The sequence below is a fragment of the Hirundo rustica genome, chromosome 5 (assembly GCF_015227805.2).
Source record: "Hirundo rustica isolate bHirRus1 chromosome 5, bHirRus1.pri.v3, whole genome shotgun sequence".
NCBI lineage: Eukaryota > Metazoa > Chordata > Aves > Passeriformes > Hirundinidae > Hirundo > Hirundo rustica.
Window position 1 is genome coordinate 40,222,841 of NC_053454.1, and position 23,151 is coordinate 40,245,991.

At 58.6% G+C, this 23,151-nt stretch overlaps 2 protein-coding genes across 2 annotated transcripts; one reads left to right on the forward strand and one right to left on the reverse strand.

The window, feature by feature from the left end:
* Nucleotides 1-1,808: 1,808 nt before the first annotated feature.
* LOC120753451 (prolow-density lipoprotein receptor-related protein 1-like) lies at nucleotides 1,809-15,178 on the forward strand. Its single transcript, XM_040065692.2, has 33 exons — nucleotides 1,809-1,951; nucleotides 2,424-2,543; nucleotides 2,858-2,977; nucleotides 3,060-3,287; nucleotides 3,515-3,628; nucleotides 3,733-3,852; nucleotides 4,151-4,276; nucleotides 4,375-4,581; nucleotides 4,744-4,912; nucleotides 5,049-5,217; nucleotides 5,427-5,652; nucleotides 6,011-6,136; nucleotides 6,331-6,546; nucleotides 6,770-7,078; nucleotides 7,341-7,553; nucleotides 7,732-8,274; nucleotides 8,679-8,894; nucleotides 9,040-9,278; nucleotides 9,361-9,490; nucleotides 9,832-10,010; nucleotides 10,139-10,325; nucleotides 10,591-10,809; nucleotides 11,037-11,220; nucleotides 11,491-11,692; nucleotides 11,761-11,925; nucleotides 12,242-12,442; nucleotides 12,536-13,079; nucleotides 13,214-13,342; nucleotides 13,527-13,634; nucleotides 13,722-13,958; nucleotides 14,081-14,501; nucleotides 14,722-14,860; nucleotides 15,105-15,178. The coding sequence occupies exons 1-33, from the start codon at nucleotides 1,840-1,842 to the stop codon at nucleotides 15,159-15,161; spliced, it is 6,675 nt and encodes a 2,224-aa protein (XP_039921626.1). The 5' UTR covers nucleotides 1,809-1,839; the 3' UTR covers nucleotides 15,162-15,178.
* A 724-nt stretch (nucleotides 15,179-15,902) lies between these two features.
* CLDN23 (claudin 23) lies at nucleotides 15,903-17,042 on the reverse strand. Its single transcript, XM_040065203.2, has one exon. It carries the CDS (start codon nucleotides 16,952-16,954, stop codon nucleotides 16,256-16,258), a length of 699 nt encoding a protein of 232 aa, XP_039921137.1. The 5' UTR covers nucleotides 16,955-17,042; the 3' UTR covers nucleotides 15,903-16,255.
* Nucleotides 17,043-23,151: the final 6,109 nt, after the last annotated feature.

Below are 23,151 nucleotides of genomic sequence, written 5' to 3' on the forward strand. Positions count from 1 at the left end.
TGCTACTAATGCAACTGTAAAGAAAAAAACCAGCAAATATCAAAGAAAATCTCTCCAGAAATCAAGGCGAAAAAAATAAGCAAACAGTACCTCATAGAGAAGAAGTCACTGTAGATACATATAAATATAATTATGTACAGAGTATGTATAGGCTATTGTCTATATATACATATAACTTGTATGTTGTTTTATCTATACACCTGTGTTTAAAATCCTGCATTTTAAGAGACTGGCCACTCCAGGTGTCCTCTCCCTCACTGCTGCCCCAGCTCCCCAAGCTAATGCTCAAGCACACTGGGCATTTATACTGCACTGACTGACTTCACAGTCTCTCTGCTGCCACTTGCCCTCCCCAGACAGCCACTGTGAGGAGTTACTGCTTTGGTGGTGTGGGTACACTCTGGGGTGGCAGAGCCAGCCTACAGGGCAGATCCCAAGGGACCTAACACAAATCTCAGCATTGGCCTACAGGTGTGAGGAGGGCATGGGAGCTTTCTACTCTCTCCCCTGACCACTGGACCACTTTGCCTGGTGTTCCTGCACAGGGATGCTCATCATCCCTGGGATTTGCAGACTTTTTTTTTTTTTTTTTTCCCTGGGGAGTGCCTGAGAAAGTAAATTGCCCAGAGCTACTGGGACACTGCCCAGAGAGAGTGGACAGCTGGGGGTAGGCACCACACCTCAGGACAAGCATCATGCCGTTGGCCTGGGCTATCTCGCTTGTGCCAGTGCTCTGGGCCTCCTGAGCCAGAGCTGTGCAACACCCTGGTCTTTCCATCTGCCTGAAGACATCTTTGCCCTGAGCTTCCAGCTGACTTCCTGCGCCAGCCCTGTGGCTGGTACAATCTCTTCTGCAGCACACAGGAGATCATCCTGGAGCTTCTCCTTTCTGAGCAGGCCAGAAAACGTGTACATGCCAGAACATCTCACAGAAAGACAGTGGTGTCAGTAAGTGTGTACCAACTGCAGCAGCTTTTTAGACTCAGCTCTCATGCAGGGAGGTTTCATGGGGAGGCTGGAGAGGATGAGTGCACAGCACCCACAGGCTATGGATGTGCTTGGAGTACAGACCAGTCTTGGGAGTGGATAGTCACTCACGTCACCACACACAGCTGGCCGGGAGACAAAGCCAACAGGAATACAGGGGCAGCACACCGGCAGTTTCCCCCGGGTGTGTAGCGAGAGGTCTGCAAATTCCCGTGCCCCTGGGCCAGCTCCGCGATTTGGGCGATTCCCTCGCTTTGCCTGGTGGATTGGACTCCTTTCCCAGGCAGCGGCAGGTGCCTTATCCTCACGCCGGGCTGTTTTCCTCCCCCGGCCGCTGCTTTTCCTCTCCTTGTTGTGCTCCAGCGGCTCTTTCACAGCGCTCAAGGTCGAGGCCGGCCGGCTGGGGGGTGCGCGCAGACCCCTGTTTTCGGGGGGTGCCCCCGCGTTCAAGGCTGCCGCTGCCTTCCCACGCCCGGCGCAGGTGCTGCGGGCCCGGTTCTCACGCCCGGCTCTCACAACAACCCCCGCTCGGCGGGACGAAGCGGGGCGGGGGCCAAGGGTCCCCCCGCGCCCCTCGGCTCTTGGCGGGCGGTGGGTCCCGAGAGCGCCCGGCCCGGGACCACGGCTGCCCCGCCCGAGGCGGCGACCCCCGCGCCTCGGCCGGGGGCTCCCCGGGGCGGCGCGGCGCAGCCCCCACGGCAGCGGCGGCGGGGCGGGCGGGGGTCTCTGCGGGCGGTACCCGCCGTGCCCAATGGCCGCCCGCGCCCGGACATAAAAGAGGCGTCCGCGGCTCGGAGCTCCCTCCGCCGGCCGGGCCCCCCGGAGCCGCCCCTCCCCGCCGCCGCCGCCACCATGGGCCGCCCCCCGCCGCCGCTCCGCCGGGTGCTCGTCTTCCTCGGCATCCTCCTGTCGTCGCTGCTGCCGCTGGCCGGGAGCGTCGCTGGCGCCGGGATACGCCGCGCCCGTGAGCCAGGACCGAGGGGGGCGGGCCGGTGGCGTGGGGGAAATCATCCCGAGGGCTTGCGGTGGGCGCCCGCCGCATCAGGGAAGCTTGCTCATCCCCCCGCGATGGGCAGTGGGTGGGGGGATGTCCCTTGCCACTGAGGATGTCCCCGTTCTACTCCTCTCCCGGTGGTGTGTCCTTGACGCCTGTGGCATACTTGTCACCCTGACAGCGCGGGGACCCCTGCGTCCCGAGGGGCCCTGTACCGCTGCCTAGCGGGTTTGGGAGGTCTCTGCCTTCCTTGAGCAGGGACGAGAGGTGCAGTTCTCCCTCTAGCCCCAGAGGCGATCCAGAGGTGCCCCTGGACGGGACCGGTCCCTCCCCGCGCTGGGCTATGCCGGTTCCCCCAGGCGGGGAGCTGCAGGGCTGTGCAGGTGGATGCCCGCTGCGGCCGTCCCGCCTGATCCCGGGCCCGGCTCCCTCTTGCCCGCAGCGACCGCCAGCCCCACGTGCGCAGCCTCACGCCAGGCTGACTGTGTTTTCGGCTGCATCCCCGTTCCCTGGCTCTGCGATGGCGAGCAGCAGTGTCCTGACGGCACGGACGAGCAGTGCGGTGAGTGGTACCCGTCCGGTGTCACGGAGTGCCCTGGGGAGCTGTGCGCACAGGCATCAAGGGGCCCTGGTGCTCTGGGGAATGGTGGGGCAGGATGGGCCAGAGGCAGCTCAGTCTTTGCTGGCCCTGCCTGCGTAGCGTCCTGCAAGGACACATATGCCCCAGAGATCCTTGGGAATATCTGTGGTATGAGAACACATCCTGGAAGCTATGCTCCTTGGGCACTGCCAGCACCTGTCTTGTCCCAAGATGAAGTGGACCCTCGTTGTTCTGCCACAGCAGTAGGTCCCAGTGACTGTGTGTTGTCCCTGCAGATGTTGCCTGTGGTGGGGACCCCCATGTCTGGCAGTGTGACGATGGCCGGTGTGTTTCTAGCAGCTGGCGCTGCGATGGTGCTCCTGACTGCCTGGATGGCTCTGATGAGCGGGACTGTGGTATGTAAGCTCTGCTAGGGGGGTTGAGTGGGGGTGGCTGGGGGTGCAGAGCAGGCTGGTGAGTGTTGCGCTGTTTCCTCAGTGTGCGGGACAAAGAAGGTGCAGTGTCCCGGCACCCACCACTGCATCCCGCACTGGGAGCTGTGCGATCGGCACCAAGACTGTGAGGATGGCTGGGACGAGGAGGGGTGTCCCCAGCAGCCCTGTCTGCCCGGGCAGTGGCAGTGCAGGAACAGGGTGTGCATCATGGCTGAGTGGAAGTGCAATGGGATTGATGACTGTGGTGATTCCTCAGATGAAGATGTCTGCGGTAAGCAAGAACACTGGATGCTCCTCCGTGGGGCGAGACCTGTCTGGGCCATGCATGAATTAGGGAGTACCTTGTTTATCTGGGCCCCAGCTTCCCTTGGGATGGTGGCAAGCTTCCCAGGAAGCTGTTGATGCTTTGTGGGGCCTCCCCATTAGCCTAGGACCCACGATTTCCCCTGTGCCCAGGGTATTGGTCTGCCCTGCTGACATGAGCTCTGTGTGCCATAGCCCCCTGTACGCCCGGCATGGTGCGGTGTGATGAGGGCAAGTGTATCCTGGAGTCCCTGATGTGCGATGACAAGGATGACTGTCTGGATGGCACGGATGAGCCCAGCACGTGTGGTAAGTTCACACAGCTGCTGGCTGCTGCCTATCTAGATGGGGCCAGGGAGAGGGGAGCCACAGATCTGCTCTGCCTCATGTCACACTTTGCTGCATCCCCACAGGTCGGAGCTGCTTTGTACGCAACGGGGGCTGTGCAGAGACGTGTACTGACACACACTGGGGAGTGCAGTGCTCCTGCGGGGCCGGCTGGCTGCTGCAGGCAGATGGGCAAAGCTGTGCTGGTAAGGGGAGGTCAGGGTGCATGTGCTTCAGCCACATGTGGCCTTGGCACTGACAGCAGTGCCTCCACAGAGCCAGAGCTTCTAGGGGAGCACCTGCCTCTGCCCTGCTCCTGCCTGTGTGTCATACCTGGTCCCATAAAGATTGGGTCTAGATCAAATCCCAGCAGCAGCTGGTGCATTTTGGGGCTGAGGCCCATGTTCTGGCATCTAGGGAGCTTGCCTGTAGTCCCAGGGGAGCAGTGGCAATGCTGTCTGGGGCAGCTCTGTGGCAGGCTGCTGACCTCACCTATCCTTGCAGATGTGGACGAGTGCTCCCTGGAGTACAGCCCCTGCAGCCAGCTGTGCACCAACACCCCGGGCACTTTCAGCTGCGCCTGTCTCCAGGGCTACACCCTGCGGCATGGCACCGCCTGTGAAGTGGCAGGTAGGAAGAGGAGCGAAGTTTGGGCAGGCTGAGGGCTGGGCAGTGCCTCCAGCTACCGTGTCCTTGGTCAATGACTGACTTTCCTTTTGCCCTGGCAGACAATGCAACACAGATTCTGGTGGCCGTGGGGCAGGACCTGGCCCTTCTGGATGTACGGACCCAGGCCTACCGGCCCCTGCTCTCCACTGAGACCGAACCCCGCGCCCTGGTGTATGACTTGCTCCGAGAAACCTACTACTGGCTGACAGAGGATGGAGAGCTCCGTGTCCACCACCCAGGGAAAGGCACACAGCCTCTTTATGCAGGTGATGAGCACCAAGCGTGCCAAGTGCTGTATCAGGGCTGAGATGGGTGCTGAGAGCTGGCCTGCCACCCCAGTACTGCTTTTCCTGTACAGAGGAAGGGGAGGTCTGAGTTTGCTGCACAGCCTGGAGTAGGTGTGCCTTAAAACTGCTCTGTCTCTGCAGATGCCAGAGAGGTGAACAGCATCTCCATGGACTGGTTCACAGGGCAACTGTACTGGGCCAGCAGCCATCCTCCAGCCATCTGTGCAGGGCTGGGTGATGGCCGGGGTTACGTGACAGTGCTGGGGAAGGACATTGCACCAGAGCAGCTGACAGTACATCCAGCTGCAAGGTGAGCAGCGAATGAGCCAGGGTTTGCCCAGGCTTCTGGGGTTGCAGTGCTGGTGCTCACCACGTGATGCCTGCTGTGGGGCTACGGCAGCACTGCTGTTATGCTGTGGAGTGGGTGCTGAGTGCCTGCCCCCCAGGTCCCTGTACTGGGTCAACCGTGGACAGAGGGGCCGGACAGTCATTGCTGCGGCCGGCATGGATGGCTCAAACCGGCGGGAGCTCACGGTTGTGTCCATGGAAGAGCCTGTGGGGCTGAGCCTGGACCACGTGGCTGGCAGGCTGTACTGGATCAGCGAGTACAAGGAGGTAGGGATGAGAGGGGCAGCACGGCTCTCTCCCACCCAGGGAGATGATGTGAGAATTGCGAGGGTGTCCCTGGTTCCCCGGTGTCCATGGCCAAAGCATGGGAAGGAGCAGGGAGCACTGCTTAGGTCTGGCGTACGTGCCTGGGCTGAGGGGAAAGGGGCTAGGGTGTGGGGATGCCACATGGCCACCATGCCTTGCCTTGTCCCCAGTCCATCGAGACGCTGCGGGTGGATGGCAGCGGGCGCCACTCCTTCCACGCTGTTTTGCGGAGCCACACAGAGCCGCTGGGCCTGGCCGTGTTTGAGAGCCGCTTCTTCTGGACTGATGGCACAGAGCTGGTGTCAGCCACCTGGGCCTCTCCCCAGGAGCACGCAGTGCTGCTCCGTGCCTCTATCTCAGCTTTCACCGTGCTGCATGCGCTGCAGCAGCCTCCCAGTGAGTACTCTGCTGGTGCTTCACTGCTGCAGGGCTGGCAGCATGGCAGCGACCCCCACTACCATCCCTGGGTGCTAGGGAAGGCTCACTGGGTCCTGGAGCTCACCAGGTCCTGCCCAATGGTTTTCCTGGTCCTGTGATGAGGGGTTGTGGAGTTGGTACAGAGGGGACCAATAAAACTGTAAGGACAGCTGCTAAGGACCATGGCTTGGGGCAGACCTGAGCACCCTCAACTCATATGACATCGCTACCCTGCCTCCAGCCCTTATCCAGCTCCAGGACAGTTTGTGGGTTTTGGGGATTGGGAGAGACACTGGGGTCATGACTGCCTGAGCTTTTAACATCCTCTTGCTCCCAGGGGACACTGCTGCATGTGCTCTGGGTCTGTGCAGTCACCTTTGCCTCCTGTCCCCTGTGCACCCTCGAGGCTACAAGTGTGCATGTCCAGAGGGCCTCTTCCTCCTGCCCTCAGGAAAGTGTGCAGGTGAGCAGGGTTTGGCTCTCTACGGTGGTATACATCCATGTGGGAGTTGGAGGAGGGCCATAAGGGGCTGTGGCTTTGGTGGGATGAGGTTCCCAGCACACACCTGTGTTGTGACATTTCTGTCTTGGTTCATTCTGGTGACCCCGTTTGGTGTATCTGGGGCTGTGCTCACACACTGCCCTTATGCTCTGCAGAGCTGTCCATTGTGTATGCATCAGGAAAGGCCATCTCCCTCGTGCACGTGGGCCCTGGAGCACACACCAAACAGGTGCAGGAGTGGCAGGAGCCCCTCCACCTGCAAGATGTGGACTGGCAGAGGTCAGTGCTCTATGGGACAGATGACCGTGGGACTCTGCTGCGTGTTGTGGGCCACCCTGGCAGGAGAGAGGCCATTGTGACTGGACTGCCAGGTGAGACCCTATGGGGTGATAGAGAGCACACTCCCCTTCCTGATACTCCCTGAGGCCCAAGGATCTCCTGGGTGCAGAGCACAGTGGTCTGGTGGTGCCCACAGTGAGGCCATGTCGAGGCACTGGGCAGCCATGGCCTGGGTTTAGGGTCTAGGGGCACTCAGGCAGGGGTGCCGGGCCACGGGACAGCCTAGTAACTGCTTGCCTGCCTGCTCTTGCCAAGTCTGCTCTGCCCGTGTGGACATCCGCTCGGGGGACCTGTACTGGCTCGCGTGTAACCGGAGGGACATCGGGGTGATCCAGACATCTGATGCGTCCCCGCGCATCCTGCACCGTGCTCGCAGCAGCATCCAGCACCTCTTCTTGGACTGGCAGCGTGGTGCTCTGTACTGGCTGGCCCGCGGGCAGCCCCTGCAGGCGCTCAGCCTGACGGGAGGCGCTCCGCGGGATGCCTGGAATGAGACGTGGCCTGGAGACCTGCCTGCGGCCATGGACAGCAGAGCCTTCAGCATTCTCTGGAGCTCAGCCCTGGGTGAGCCCTGGTGGTATCTGGAGCAGGGAGTGTGGAGGTGGTGGATGTAGGCTGTAGTGATCATCCACGTCCTACATGCAGCAGGTCCCTGCCTGGGCAGTGGGATGCTCATGGGGCAGACTCCATCCTGTGGCTGAGTCCCTGGCCTCAGGCATGAGGTCCCTGCCTCATGTAGCTGTGGGTTGTGGGGTGCAGGGTGAGCCATGGTGAGTCATGAGGGGTGCGGGCAGGCTCCAGGTCCTACCATGCTTCTACCTCACAGGCCTGCAGGCGCTGAGTCTGACGAAGCGGCAAGCAGCCACCCTGGCACCCAGCTGGTCCCATGGTCTCATGGCCGCCTTTGAGCCATACCTGGTGTCAGCAAATGGGACAGCTCTGCTGCTGTGGGACCGGAGGACGCTGGCCCTCGTCCTGTCCATGCCGGCAGCAGGAGTGCAGGGAGTGGTGGCCTTCGTGGGCTCAGAGCTGCAGGCTGGTAAGAGTGGCCATGGCTTTGTGCCTGGTGCTGCTGCTGTACGTGATGGGGCTGGGTGGCCCGTGCTGCTCTGAGCTGTGGCAGAGTGCCTGGCTACCGGTGGTCATGTGGGGTGTTCTGGGAGGTGCCTGGAATGTGGGGAGGGCACAACCCCAACAAATCCCAAATCCTCTGCCAGTGCCACCAAGCAAAGAGTCTGCCGTGCCGCTACCTCCACCTGTGACCACTACCATAAGGACAACCACAAGCACCACTGCTGCTCAACCTACTACCTCCACCACAACACCGCTGCCAAGCCAGTCCACCACTGCACTCACCACTGCTCCTGCACCGACCAGCAAGGCTACTGCATCACAAACCACCACCAGACAGTCCACATCAGAGAAGACCACCCGTGCCCAGACCACACTGACCACGACTACCACTGTGCAGCCGGCCACCAGCACCACTCGATCCTTTACAACTAAGATCACCGCCCCACAGCCAACCACTTCCACCCCACACTCAAACAGTTCTGCATGGATAGTGACACCTACCCCACCCCTCCGGTCCAGCCCTGCACACCCCCTGACCCCAGTTCTCCATCTGTCCTGTTCTCGCACGCATGTGCCCTGCCGTGATGGCACTGGGTGTGTGGCCCAGGAGTACCTGTGTGATGGGGAGAAGGACTGTGCAGATGGCTCTGATGAGGATGGGTGCGCCCAGCTCTGCAACACCCCAGGTAGGAGCCATTCTTCTGTCCCCTGTGCAGCTGGGTCACCCTGTGCCAGGGCTTCTGGCCGCTTCCTAATAGGGTTTTTGGGACAAGGTCCTGGTAAAGTCTGTGTCCTGGGCTCTGATGCTTGTGATGTGACATACTGGTTCCTTCTGAGCTTGGCACTGAGCTTGAAGTGCTGTTGGAAAAGGATAGAGTTGATCTCACTGCTCATAGTGGCCTAGATGTGGCTGAGTTGAGACTGCCACAACTGCCTTGCTCAGGACCACCTAGGCTGCTGGAGATGCATTGTCTAGGAGGGACCAAGCCTTGTCACTTGTGGGGCCTTTCTAGGTCACTGGAGGGCTAGCAGAGGGTCTGGGCACCCTGGCAGCCTTCTGCAGGCAGTGCAAAGCCCCTTGTCTCCCCAGGGGCCTTCCACTGTGCGAGCGGAGTCGTGTGCGTCGGGGCGGGAGAGCGCTGCGATGGGGTGCCACAGTGTCCCGATGGCTCGGATGAGACAGGCTGCTGGACTCCCACGCAGGAGTGTGCCCTGCGCTGCGACGCTGCCACCCGCTGCATCCCCAGGAGCTGGCTGTGTGACGGCCACGCCGACTGCCTGGACCACACAGATGAGCAGGGCTGTGGTAAGACCCTGGGCCTGGATGGGATGGAATGCTGGGGTTGCCTGCCCCACAGATTTCTTGTGGGGCCAGGAGCAGGCAGTGTCCAGGGCAACCTGCTGAGAGAATGGGTACAGTGCCTCTGCTCAGCCTTGGCCTTTGCCCACAGTGCTGAAGGAATGTGGTCCAGCTGAATTTTCCTGTCGGAGTGGGCAGTGCGTGGCCCTGGCCCTGCACTGTGATGGTGACCACGACTGCCAGGACGGCTCGGATGAGGAGGGCTGTGCCGTGCCCCGGCCGCTGCTCTGCCGTGAGGGTGAGGTTACATGTTCCCGCAGCGGGGAGTGTGTGCCGGGGGCCTGGCGCTGTGATGGTGCTGCTGACTGTGGGGATGGCTCAGACGAGCAGGTGAGTGGAGCAGTGGGGACACAGCCTGTCCCCACTCATGCCCAGGAGGGCGGACAGGCCTTTTTCACTCTCTGCCTTGCAGGGCTGCCCTTGGGAGGAAGGGCTGTGTGAGGACCAGCAGTGGGGCTGCTCCCAAGGCCGTGAGTGCATCCCCGATGTCTGGCGCTGTGACGGAGAGACTGACTGCACAGATGGCAGTGACGAGGCTGGCTGTGAGCAACACCCTTCTTTTATTCCCTGTCTCACCCAGGGGTGGCTGGTGGGTGCCCAGCACAGAGGGAGATGCCTATATGTCTGTGCTGAGCTGAAGGGCCTCATATGCTGGCTGCCTATTCCCAGCAGCAGTGGTGGCTCCAGGTCTTGCATAGCTGTTCTCCCTGCAGGGGCCAGCGGCCTTTGGATTAATATATCCTGAAGCCAGGCTACTGGCACAGCTCTGGATGTGGCTGCAGTGAGCTCTGGGCAGCCTCTGGGAGCAGCTAAATCTGCCCAAAATGAACAAAAGGAGCTGGTGGGCGAGGCTCAGGGCAGCCTTCCCCACATGTCCCTGCAGGCCATCCTGCTCCTTGCCAGAGTCACGAGTACCCCTGTGGGCTGGGGTCCTGCCTGAATGCATCCCTGGTGTGCAACGGCCAGCAGGACTGCGTGGATGGCTCAGATGAGGGGGGGAACTGCTCTGTACCCTGCCAGCGGTCCTGCACTCATCTCTGCTACTCCTCGCCCCAGGGCCCTGTGAGTGCCAGCAGCCCTGGGGCAGGGGCTTGTCATGCCATGATGCCCTGCTCCAGCTGCCAAAGGGACCCTTGTGGTGCCAAAGGGTCCCCTCCAGGGTGGGCAGCTAATGGTCCTTTTCCCCACAGCGGTGCTGGTGTGGCCCAGGCTATCGGCTTGCTGAGGATGGTCTGTCCTGCAAGGACATAGATGAGTGCACAGAGTGGGGCAAGGGACCCTGCAGCCAGACATGCCTCAATGCCCCAGGGTCCTACAGCTGTGGCTGTCTCCCTGGCTACCTGCTGGAGCCTGATGGCCACGTCTGCAAACTCACTGGTAAGTCCTGGGGTGGCCAAGCAGCACTGAGGATCCCTGGCCCTCTAAGATACACCAGGGGCTGTCTGCTGCCCATGGGAAACCTCGTAGTCCTGTGAATGGCTGGTCAGAAAATCCATCTGAAATATCTGAGAACATCCTGTGTGGTAGAGCTGAGTCCCAGCAAGCTCCAACGCCTGCGAGTGCTGTGTTCCTTGCCTGCATATGCTGGGACCATGGGACCACTAGTGCTGAGCAGGGTCCGTGTGGCTCTGTGTTGCCCCAGGACCAGAGCCCAAGCTGCTGGTGGCCGTGCAGTCTAAGGTGTTGTCCTATGGCCTGCGGAGTGGACGTGAGGAGGTGGTGCTGGCCACTGACAAGGATCGCGTTGTCTTCTCACTTGACTATGACTTGGTGGAGAAGAAAGTCTTCTGGATGGACCTGGCCACAGAGAGCATCCGCTGGCAGGACCTCAGCTCGGGAAAGAAAGGCACACTGGTGAAAGGTGGGCTGTGACAACGTGGGGTTAGCAGGGCTGGCCTCTGTCACTGTGCAGTCTTCAGGTTGCAGTGGGGTGCCAAGCTGTCATCCCTTATGTGGAGAAGTGCTAGTGGGAGCAAGGTTGGGAGGAGCTAGAGCTCCTGGGTTGGAGGGACCTGGGTGGAGAACATTATTCCAAAGGGCCATGCAGCTGTCACCCCACACAGGTGCTGCCTCTTGGATGCATTTCAGGTGTGAGATCAGACTGTATAGCAGTGGACTGGCTTGGGAGGAACCTGTACTGGACCGATGGGGTAGCAGGGCAGGTGCTGGCCACTCGCTTGGGGTCTGCCTGGCAAGGGATACCAGAGTACACTGTGGTGATGGATGGAGACCTGGACCAGCCCCACTCTCTGGTGCTCCAGCCTCTGGCAGGGTAAGTCTGGGACAAGAGGACATGGGGACCTCCTTGCCATCTCTGCCCTGCCCCATTTTCCTCCATGGAAAGAGGTGGGATGACGTCACTTTGGTGCCGTAGGGACTGTGTGACAGGAGAAAAAAGAGCCCAGACACCTGCCCCTGCCCTGCATGGAGCTCTCAATACACCCATGATGAGATGGGAAACTCCAGGCTGCTTTTCTGAGCTACCTTAGTGCCGGGATGATGCTGTGTCACGTCCATAGGCCTGCATCTCTCTTCCCACTAGGCTGATGTACTGGTCAGAGGTGGGGAGCCATTCTCGGCTGATGGAGGCCAGTATGGATGGGAGTTGGCGGCACGTGCTGCTGGCCCAGGGACTGGGCTGGCCCACAGCACTGGCCCTCGACCTTCCCACTCAGAGAATCTTCTGGCTGGATGAGAAGCTGGGCAGTGTTGGTTCTGCAGATCTGGATGGCAGCAGTGTGAAGGTGTGGTGGGGCACTGGTGATGGGGCCCTGATGGGGACCAGGCTGGGCACTGACAACCTCTCTGGCAGGTCCTGAAGCTGCCCTGGGTCCGGAACCCCTTTGCGGCAGCTGTGTGTGAGGGGCAGCTCTACTGGTCGGAGAGAAAGACATGGTCTGTGCAGCAGGTGGACAAGGCCAGCGGCAAGAACAGGACTGTGCTGCTCAAACGGCACGGGCAGCCTCACGGCCTCCAGGTACCTTCTTGGGGAGCCCCAAACCCTGCTGTGCCAGCTCTGCTTATCTCCCTTCCCGCACAGGCCTGAGTGGTGTCCTCTGAGTGGTAAGGAGGCACGGTGAACTGTACCCCCATCCCAGTGGTCCTTGGGCAGCAGTCTCTATGGCCAAGTGTCTCTGGTCCTCTTGGAGCATCTCTGTCTCACCATCCTGCTCCAAGCTGGGCTGTGTGTGGGCCTTGGGAGCACGGCGTGTTGTCAGTCGTGCTCAGCTCTGCCGGCGGGTGCAGATGGAGCTGAGGCTGAGGGTGCTGACAGCCGGGCTGCTGTCCCACAGGTGATGCACCCAGCCCTGCGCCCTGCAGGCCCCAACCCGTGTGAGATGCGTGGCTGCTCCCACCTGTGCCTGCTGAGCGCCAGGCACACTGGGCAGTGCCGCTGCCCCGCCGGGCTGATGCTGGCTGCCAATGAGACCACCTGCCTGCCCATCCGCGATTCGGCCTTTGCCCTCCTGGTGTCACCGGCAGCTGTGGCACAGGTACCATCCTCTGGAGCCAGCCCTGGGGGCTGCTTTTCTCGCCACTGTCAGGGAAGAGGGTTTCCCATCCTTAGTGCTGCCTCCTTCCTCCAGGTCTACCTAAAGGACCTGCCCACATCAGCTGGATCCCAAGGGCCTCCCCCACACCAGGCCCTGCCTTTGGCCAAGGTGAGCCGCCTGACAGCCATCGACTATGCAGTGAAAGACAAGAGTTTGTACTTTGCAGAAGTGGGAGGCAATTCCATCGGACTGCTGCGCCTGAAGGACTGGGGACGGCTATCCTGGAAGAAGGCGGTAGCTGTGGAGGGCACGGTGACATCCCTGGCCTTGGACTGGCTGAGTGGGAACCTTTACTGGATCGGGGGGCAGCCGCCCAGCATCCATGTGGCGGCTCCCAGGGGGCGGTGGGCCCTGGCACTCCTCAGCAAGGGGCTGCAGGGTGCTGCCTGGCTGGCGCTGTGTCCTGGTGCTTCCACCATGTGCTTTGTCACAGCGGCTGGCAGCCATGGGCATGGCGCCGTGGTGGAGTGCGCGGCCATGGACGGCACCGGCCGCAGAGTGGTCTGGAGGAGAGCCCGGGCTCCCACTGGCCTCGCCTTTGGGGGTGCTGGCACCAGGCTGTACTGGGCAGACCACGGTGAGTGAGGACCGAGCCGGGGCACTGCGGGGGCAGCAGTGGTGCAGGCGCTCAGTCTGCAAAGCACAGCCCTGAGGGGCAGCCTGGAGCCCTCTGTGCCACCATACTGAAGCCTCTCCATCGGTACCTTGCAGAGAGAGGAACCATCAGCAGTGTTGAGCTGGACGGATCCCGCTTCCGCCTGGTGCGGGAAGGACTGCATGGTCTCTCACTCTTTGCCGTAGGAGAAGGCTTTCTGCTCTGGAGCACAACTTCAACCAATGGTAGGTCTGTTTGCTGTGCTTTTCCTGGCTCATCCTGCTGCACTAGGACACTGGGGTTCTGCCAGTCCCTGTGGGGTGCGCGCTTGCCCCTCTGTGGGGCAAAGGGCAAGCTAGGGCACCCCCTACCTCCCATCTCAGGCACCCTTGTGAGAGGTGGAGCAGTGCTGACCCCATGTGTCTCCAGGCTCCAGCAAGATCTGGCACAGCCGGCTGGAGCGGGCTGAGAACTGGTGGTTCCCCATGGAGCAGGAGCTGGTAGCCATGAGGATTTACAGCGAATTCTCACAAGAAGGTGGGTCTGGCACTGCCCCAGCCCGGGGCATCTGTGGGGTTCAGCTGTGCCTTGTGGTGGCCGTGCTAACCAGCGCCGTTTTGGCAGGGACCAATGGCTGTGCGAAGAGCAATGGGGGCTGTGCCCAGCTCTGCCTGCCCAACCCTGCAGGGCGGCAGTGCCGCTGCTCTCCCGGATACCACCTGGTGCAAGGGGCAGCGTGTGCGCTGGCACCGCCTTGCCCCGCCCCGCTCCGGGCCTGCCCCGACCTCCAGAGCTGCGTTTCCAGAGAGCAGGTCTGTGATGGGCGCCCCGACTGTGCCGACGGCTCCGATGAGTCTGACTGTGAGTGCCTGCCCACGGCCAGGGCTGCTGAGGTCCTGGGCACAGGGCAGCCTGCCCCGTCTCCTCCAGTTTGGAAAGGGGGTCTTACCTGAGTCTCCGCTGATCTATGCCCATCCCTTCAGGCGCCTCAGCGAAGGTGGGGACGCAGGTCCCTGCAGCGGCACCATCAGGAATGTCACACGTAGAACAGAAACCGGTCTCATCCATAGCCGCACCCCAGCCTCGGCAGCCCCACCCCAGCCTATCTGCAGCCCCTGGCCCCCAGGAGCCTGGAAAGCCCTTCGTGGTACCCCCCAGCACGGAGGAGGTGCTGGGGGCCGTGCCCTGCAGCAGCGAGACGTGCAACCTGCGCGGGGACTGTGCCATCGAGGCCGGCCGAGTGACTTGCCACTGCGCCCTGGGCTATCGCGGGGACTACTGCGAGGAGGCCGAGGTGCAGCCCCTGGCGGGACCCGTTGCCCTGGGCGTGACCGTGCTCCTGCTGCTCGCTGCTGCTGCTGTGGGGGCCCTGGCCTACATGCGCAGGCGGGACAGGCGGAGGAGGTGAGCTCTGGGGCTGGGCTGGGCCAGGTACAACTGGGAATAGAGGGACAGGGTCTCCTGGCCCAGGGACATCGTGGAATCTTGGTGCACTCCTGCGTTATATGGACAGCTCCAATTGCCCCAGCAGGCTATTACCAGGGGTTGTGGCAGGACTTTGGGATCTGCCTCATCTCCAGGAGTTGGCCATACCATTCTCCATGTATGTTTTTTCCCTCTCCAGGACCTCAAGCACTGCTTCTACTCGGGTGCTGACCTTGTACCACCGTGAAAGCGATCCAGAGGAAGAGGATGAGGAGGAGGAGGAAGAGCTTCCCCCCAAGAGTGATACATTTGTGAATGAAGCATATGAAGGGAAAGAGGTGAGTAGCATCTGGAGCAGGCCCTGCTAGGGACCCCTCTGCTACACTGCTGCGCCCCGGGGCCCAGTGTTGGCATGGTGCCCACTCCTGAGGCAAGCTCTGCCCTCCTGCTGAAGGAGAGGGGCAAGTCTGACAGGGCTGTCCCACTCTGCCTGTGACTGGTCGCCCTGTGCTAAGGTGTGGGGTGGGCTTAGAGAGGCTGGGTCAGACTCGCCTCTGATACACCTCTCTGTGATTTCTGCAGGAGCTGCCAGCCCTGCTGAGGAAAGGACCATCTCACATCAACACTGTATTTTCATAAAGAAACGTTGTGCGGCATCTCTTGTGCCATTGTGGTTTGTGTGGGGCTGTGGAGGGGAGGTTGGTTTGATCTTTCTAGATGTCTAAGACCTAGGGATCATAAGAATCCAGACAAAAAACGTTTGGGAGGTTTATCAGGAAGTCTCCAATCCCAACACACTCTCTGAGATTGTCCCTTGAGTACTGTCCCTCTGCAGCAAGGCTTAGCTTGCTGACCAGGTTGCCTCAGGCTCACCTGGTATAAGAATCTGGCCAAATAACTCTGCAAGGAAGCTGGCTTGGTTCTTTCCTTGTTATGCAGGGGGCTGAAAAGGATTTTATAGTGCAGTTCTGACCTCCTGAGTGTCCCTTACAAACCAGTGAGACCAGTTTTACCACATCACACCAAGCTAATTTTGAAAGGGGAAATAAATGCTGTATTTTTTCCTCTGTGATCTTCCTCCTCCCACCCTCCCCACTTCACCCTGAAGTGGCTGTGCTCAAGGAAGGAGAAATCTCCTCTAGAGCTGATTTTGACCATGGGGGAAAAGTCCTTTGGGAAAGTGCTATAAAAGCTAGCTGTGCCCTTTCACAGATACCTCCTCCCTGCTTCAGGCAAAGCACAGGCACATTGGGTGAGCTGTGCTCGTTGGCTCTCAGCCCAACCTGCCTGGCAGAAAGCCCATATCCCACAGCACAAACGCATTGCTTTGCATTTATTTTGCCGTTCGCACAGTCGTGAGCTGAGCGGAGACATGGGACAGGTCCTCCCCTATTGCCAGCTCTGAAGGTTACATGCTTCTGACCTGTATGTTGCTTACATGGGAACACCAAAGCTGTCTCTGCCCAAGCTGCTGTGCATAGTACAGGAAGATGAGGTAAAAGCGGCATGGAGGGACTAGAGCCACCTCTGGTCCTCAGTCCAGCATGGCTTTGGCACAGTTGTAGATCCTGGAGCACAGCAGGCTTTTGAGGAAGTTACAAATACTCAAAACAGGTCCTTGGTCTTGTTTCCAGCCTGTTCAGAGGCACCCAAGGAGAAGGGCATGGCTTGTAGGGGCAGGGGCCAGCACTGCTCTTGATGCCAGGGAGGTGACTGCTGTCCCAGTGCTGGGGCTACAAGTCAGAGTCACAAGGTGGGCTGCTCTGCCAGTGCTGTCCATCTTGCTCATCCTCCAGCACATCCCAGGGATTGTTGTAAGCTCCACTGGAGCACGACGCAGCCTCTGTCACAGGGGTGGGGGGCAATTTGGGGGCCCTGCGCTCCTTGCAGCAGTGATGGAAGCTGAGGGCGAGGGCCAGCCCCCCTAGGATCTCCAGACAGCTTCCCAAATAGCTCAGTACCAAGCTGTAGCCTACAGTCAGCGTGCTGCCAGGCGTTGCAGGCAGTGCCCACAGCTCCTGGGTGTACCAGGAGCTGGGCACGAGGCTCATCAGCCCAGAGAGGAGCAGCACCAGCCCTGACACGCCGGCCACCAGGTGCCGGGGCTCCGGCTGCCAGCAGCGAACACCCAGGGCAGCCACCACCAAGCCCACCACGGTGACCACCAGCGAGGAGGGCATCAGCCCTTGGGCCACCCGCACGGCCACCTGCTCGAAGTAGCCCAGCGTGTCAGCCTGCCCGCAGAGGCGGTCGTGGGTGCTCTGCTGCTCCCTGCATATGTCCCAGATGCCCTGCTCCCATACGACGTCTATGGGCTGGTCAGGTACGCGGCTCACCTGCCTCCAGCTGGGTGCCAGCGTGCCCGTGAGTGTCAGCAGGAGCCCGCAGGGGCACAGCACCAGCCCCACGATCATCTCCGTCGGCGTCCGCATGCTGGGGAGGTGGGTGAAGAGGGCTCCAGAGGGCTCCCGCTTGCCCGAGGACCGCGGGAGCTCCGGGGAAGCGGGACAGGAGCTGTGGCAGCGGTGCAGGCGGGGCGAGGACCCAGCGGCGGTCCCGGAGCCCCTTAGGCGGTCCCAGAGCCCTTCAGGCGGTCCCGGAGCCCCCTCAGGCGGTCCCGGAGCCCCTCAGGCGGTCTCGGAGCCCTTCAGGCGGTCCCGGAGCCCCCTCAGGCGGTCCCGGAGCCCCTCAGGCGGTCCCGGAGCCCCTCAGGCGGGCAGCCTGCGGAGCCGCCCCGGGCCGGTCCGGCCTGTGGGGAGGTGCGGGCAGGAGGCGGTGCCGGCAGGCGGAGCCCAGCCCGGGCAGGACCGGCCGGTACCTGCCGAGGGGACAGCGCCTTCCAGGGCGGCGGGAGCCCGCGGGGAGCGCCGGAGCTCCGACCCCCGCTGTCCCCTCGCCGGTGGCGTGGTGGGGGCCGTGCCGTGCCCGGGCTGCTGCGGCGGCATAGGACCCTGTTACAGCTCCCTTCATTTACTTTGCTATCAAATTAATTAACTAATTAATGAAAATAATTAAGACGAAGTGATGGCAGATCTCGCATTTGGTAGCTGGCCCAAAGACCTCCCCATCTCCCTGTCCATCAGGGAGAGCTCCTGAGCTTGGCCCTGCTCCTCCCGTTCCAGGCTGCCCTCAGAGGGCACCGCAGACACAGCAGCCTGGCTCTCGACGGGGAGAGTCCCTGGGATGTCCACTGAGACAGGTACGGGAAATCACCACGTTTGAGAACCCCAGTGTGGGATTCTGAGCCCCAAAAAGCACTCCTCTTGAGCCTCGCCAAATTTCCCTGGATTTCTGCCAGTCACACCGAGCCCAGGAGAGGGCAGCATCCTCTGCGGATCGGTTTGGGACGAGCAACGCCGGCTGAACGGGCGGGCTGGCTGCCGGTGTGTGCCCCACGGCATCTCTGCACCGCTGCTTCCTGGCCTTGGCCGTCTGGAGGGCAGGGTGGGTCTGTGCCCGACCAGCTGCTCCCGGCTCCCTTCCCCACTCCTCCGACCCACAGCTATTTCCCGAAGTCCTGAAGCGGCTCAGCTCTCTGGGTGCCAGATCATTTTGGGGAGGGATTTTGAAGTTACTGAACACTGGATCTTTAGTCCAGCTGGAAGGCATGGGTGAGCTGGACTCACTCAGCTCAGGCTCATGTCCCCAGCCACGTCTGCAGAGCAGCCAGATGAGCATAGCTTCAGAACAGGAACGCCTGGCTTTGTTGTACACAGCCAGTAGCTTGCTAAAACTTGGCATTCCTCATCTGGGAAACTAAGCTAGGGTTGCTGATTCCTTTCCTGTCCAATTAACGTCTCTAACTTTTACCCTACTCCAGCCACTGACTCTGTGCCAAGACACTCACTACTGCCCTGAGACCTGGGGGTCCAACCCAACACACCGAAGGCTGCTGGCCTGATGAGTTTCCCAAGTCTGCCTCCTGCCATGGGATCCCTGCAAAGAAACAGGTGCTGCAAACCTGAAACCTTATAGTCCTGACCCTCTCATGTGGCTGTGTCTGGACACCTTTCCATCTGGACACCAAGTGGAGGTTGGCTGTGAGATGTACTGCTCCTGTGGGAGAGGGAGGCAGAGGGAAAGGGCTGGTAGCAAGCTGGGTGGCACAGTGCCATGGATGCGGGCGATCAGTGCCCTTTGCCTCCTCCCAGCTCAGGAGGCTTTTTACTAAGGTGACAAATCACAGCTTGGTGGCAGTACTGTCAGGTATAGCAGTGGTTGCCCATGGACCAGCCAAGCCAAGCTGTGAGCAGGTGATAGCAAGCCCTGAGTCCTGAATAGCTGGCCAGGGCTTTTCTCCCCATCTGAAATGGGTGGGTGGGGTGTGTGCCAGCCCTAATAGAAAGGGAGAAATTCTCCATTTTGTTGGATTAGCCCACATTTTACCCGGAAAAGCTGGGAAACCTAAGGGGTAATGCCCACCCTGAGCTTTGCAGTGCCTGCCCTAGGATCCCTCTCTCTGCAGCACCTTCCTTTTTCTCTCATCTGTTCCTCCAGCAGTGCTGTGCCCCTCTTGCCCTTGCTCATGCAGGCTTGAGTCTGGGAGGTGACCGCTCCTTGGATATGCAGCTGCAGTAGAAGCTGGGTGCCAGGAGTATTACAATCATGCACCAGGGCAGCTTTAAAAAACTGGGCTTTTCCAATTTATTAATAATGCCTAGGAGGATGCAACTGCCCTTTGGGCTGGTGCCCAGGCTCCTGACTGTGGGACAATGATAAGCAGATTAGGTGATGTGGCCCTGATGCTGGATGACCTGCCCTGAGTAAGCTTGATGAAGGAAATGGGATTAACAGAGCTGTTTCCCCTTGCCACAAAGTTATAGATTGTTCATTTCTTCCCTTTTACTTTCTAATGAGGTGGTATGAAAAGCAATTCAAAGAAGTGCCTAGCCCTTTCCAAGCTCTCGGGAAGCATTTAAAGCCATCTGGCCTCAGAGATTAAATAGTCTGGCTGAAACTGCCTTCCTTCCCACATTGCCCTAGCTACTGAGTGGTAAAAGCCGCCTTACTTGGTGTTTCCTACTTCTCTAAGGCTGTGACTTAGTTTTTCCTACATTGTCACAGTCATCTCTTTAAGAATGTGATGGAATTTTTTTCCAGGCCTGGTTGAATTTGGCTTGCATTTCATTACTATTTTTTTAACACCCCTTTGTAAATTGGAGGCGCAACAGAAGGCCTTGAGCTAATTGGACCTGAAAAAGATCTGGGGCAGGATAGTCAGAACTTGAAACTGATTCCAAGGAAGAATTAAAAAAAAAAAAAAAAAATCCATGATAAGTTATTTAGGGTTGAGTTGCTTCTTTTCCAGCCTCAGATTCCCTGCATCACTGAAGGCTGGGAATGGATTCAGACAATGTTCCTGTGTTGAACCTGTTCCCTGCCTCTCTAGCTGTCTGCTTCCAGCCACTGGTGGTGATGGCACCCTAGATTGGACAAGTACTAGCGTCTCTTAGGTGACAGTGCAAGGTCAGTGGGGATAGGACCAGTAGCTTTTGGGTTACCCCATTGTCACACCAGATGAACAGAGTTTGCCTGATGCCAGCAATGGCCGAAGAACGCATGCACACAATAATCTCCACAGCTTCCTATGTGATCCATAGTCTGATCAGACTTTTAGGCCCAACTGGGCTTTCAAAATGTGGCTCTGGAGAGAAGAGCTTCCCTGCACAAAGGTAGCTCTGCCTCTCCATTGTCAGCTGAGATCATAGCACTGAGACTTGGGGGCAGGGAGGTCCTTTTCAAGGAGGTTGCTCTGACTCCCTTCCCTTCACAGCTGCAGGAGCAGGATCCTCAGTAACAGCAGGATTTCTCAGCATCCTGTTTGGTGTGTGGGGAACAGTTGGGGCCAGGGCTGTTTAGCAGGAGCCTGCAGCTGGTAATTCCTGTTTACATCCCACTGACCCTGAGGCTTCGCCTGTGTCACATAAGGCAAGATGCCCCCTCACCAACACAGTGCCTGCATGTCCTGCAAGTTGTACTGATTCCTTCTTGGGTTCAAAGTGGGCTTGGTCCATGCTGGCCACCAAGCCACAAGGCTGCCAGGTCTGTGGACATGGCAAATGATAGCACATGTGCTGTGCCACCCTGGGTTGCCCTGTGATTGGCAGGTAGCCAGCAGGCACAATACTTGACTCTGGCTGTATGTCATTCGTCCTCTCTCTTACCTGAGGAGAATTTGCTTTGCAGAGTGTGGCAGTCCCCTAGGTCTTGCCTGATGTAGGAGATGGGAACTAGCTGAGAACAGTGCCCATGCAGGCAGGACCTGCACTTAGGGGGCTGCAATTTTCTCTGGTCTAAACTCTTATGTAGCTCCACTATCCATCTGTGTTTGCCTTTCACTTGAAACCCTAAATCTTTGCAGGCTGGGAGCAAAGCATGATGTCTCAAATAGCCTGTGATGTGCTTTTCAGCATTTAACCTGGTTGTCAAAGCCTCTCCTCAGTCTCCATCCCGAAGGAAAATTTCTTTAGCCAGGTATCCACGTTGAATGATTTTGTTCTGATCATTCAATTTTGCTGCTCTTTCTTCTAGCATTTTGCATGGGGCAATTTCTAAGAGTGCAAACTGAGGGTGCTCCTTGCTCTCAAGCCATGGCCCCTGCTGCATGTGAGTGCAACTGGAACACTCTGCATTGTGGAAACAGCTGCAGTTGCTGTTTGCTCCCAGCCCAGCTCCCAGTTTCCTCTTTGGCCACACACACTGCTGGTTTTATGCCTGCTGGGAGGCCAAGGATGAGCCCCAGGCAGGACAGGGTCCGTGATCCCCCTGTCTGGTTGAATGTGGAAGAGAGGTCTGTGTGTGCTCAGTGGTTAGCACCCAGCTCCATGGCCCAGCTATGCAGTCTTGGTGGTGTCACTTCCACAAGCAGATTTGTTAGCCTTCCACTTGCCCATTGACCTGCCCCCCTTCCAGGCTGACCATGGTGGTAACAGCAGCCCTGAGGATGCACTCTAGAGGGGTTATCAGAGTGCAGGGATGTGCTGGGCATTAAAGGGCTTGCAACCACCCGTACTGGCAGGTCTTACTCCAGGGCTGTGACCCAGCAGTGGCTTAACATACCCAGGCCTGTGGCCATTGCAGTTTTGGCTGCTTCCCCTGCTCAAAATTCAGTGTGAGGGAGCTGCAGTTTGGGGTCAGCACCCTGTAATGCCTGCAGGGAACAGTAAATCCATCAGTGAGCACTGAGGCTGTTCTTGCTCTCTCTCTGCAGCCCAGCTGTGAGTCTGAACATTATTCAGACTGGATCCTGGGAATGAGTTGTTGAAAGCCTTATTAGACGCCCCCCAGGTATTCACTCATCCGTTAACCTCGCTCACTTTCTAAACTGCTGCACTTGGGCTTGCCAGATTGCCCAGTGCTGCTTTCAGTTCCGAGAATGATACAAAAAGCATTTTTGCAGCTGTATCTGACTCAGTCCTAAAATGGTTGAGAGTAGTTTAGACATGAAGCTGTTATGCAGCCCTTTTCAGACAGGAATTAGAGAGCAGTTAAAGCCATGCCTGCCTGTGGAAACTGCATGTTTGTCCAGTTCCTGGGTCACAGATCTTGCAAGCTAAAGGGCAAAGCTAACGCTCGTGGGTGCACAGCATGTTGCAACTGGCAAGGCAAAAGCAGAGCTCCATGATGGAGGTTCATCTCCTTACACTGTAAATGTGACTCATCTGCATGGACTTTGATCTCCCATTGGGCTGAAACACCTGAAACCAAAGTGCAGATGGCTTATGCATGTGCCTTTACATATTCACTGGGAGTTTGGTCAGCTTTGTGGGCCAAACCACTGGACATACGGCCAAGGTTACAGTAGAAAAAGACCTGCTTAAACCTTTCCCTTTGAGAAAGCCTTGGGTGGAAGACAGCTGTGCCCTGTGACTCTTCTGGAGGCTAAGAAATTGTGAAACTTCTAGTCTATGGGAATTTAATCTAATAGTTGTGGATGGAGAGATATCTGCATCTTGCTCCCGTGTTATTTCATTGAGTTACGGAATGGTTTGGGTTGAAAGAAGCCTTAAAGATCATCTACTTTCAATCTCTCCCACCATGGGCAGGGGATTTTACACTAGACCAGGCTTCCCAAAACCCTATCTAATCTATTCTTCAACACTTTCAGGGATGAGGCACTCACAAGTTCTCTGGGCAAACTGCTCCAGTGACTCACCATCCTCACAGTATAGAACTGTAGAATATTCTGAGTTGAAAGGCAACCACAAGGATTATCCAGTTCAGCTACTGCCCCTGCACAAGAAAACCTCAGGAATCACACCATATGCTGAGAGCATTGTCCAAACACTTCTTGAACTCTGGCAGGCTTGATGCTGTGACCCCTTCCCTGTAAAGAATTTCTTCCTGATATCTAATCTAAACCTACACTCTTTCAGTGTAAACTCATTAACCCCTGTTCTACCACTACATTCTCTTGTAAAATATTCCTCTTCAGCTCTCTTGTAGGGCCCTTTAGATACTGGAAGCTGCTGTAAAGTCTCCCCAGAGTCTTCTCTTCTCCAGGCTGAGCAACCCCAGCTCTCTTAACCTGTTTTCATGAGAGAGATGCTCCTCTGATCATCTTTGTGACCCTCCTCTGGATTTGATCCAACAGGTCAATGTCCTTCTTGAGCTGGATGCAGCACTCCAG

Coding starts and splice junctions, on each gene's coding strand:
- CLDN23 (XM_040065203.2), bottom strand. CDS start 16,954: ATGCGGACGCCGACGGAGATGATCGTGGGGCTGGTGCTGTGCCCCTGC.
- LOC120753451 (XM_040065692.2), top strand. CDS start 1,840: ATGGGCCGCCCCCCGCCGCCGCTCCGCCGGGTGCTCGTCTTCCTCGGC. Junction 3,853..4,150: donor AGATGGGCAAAGCTGTGCTG/GTAAGGGGAGGT, acceptor CTATCCTTGCAG/ATGTGGACGAGTGCTCCCTG. Junction 7,079..7,340: donor TCTCTGGAGCTCAGCCCTGG/GTGAGCCCTGGT, acceptor TCTACCTCACAG/GCCTGCAGGCGCTGAGTCTG.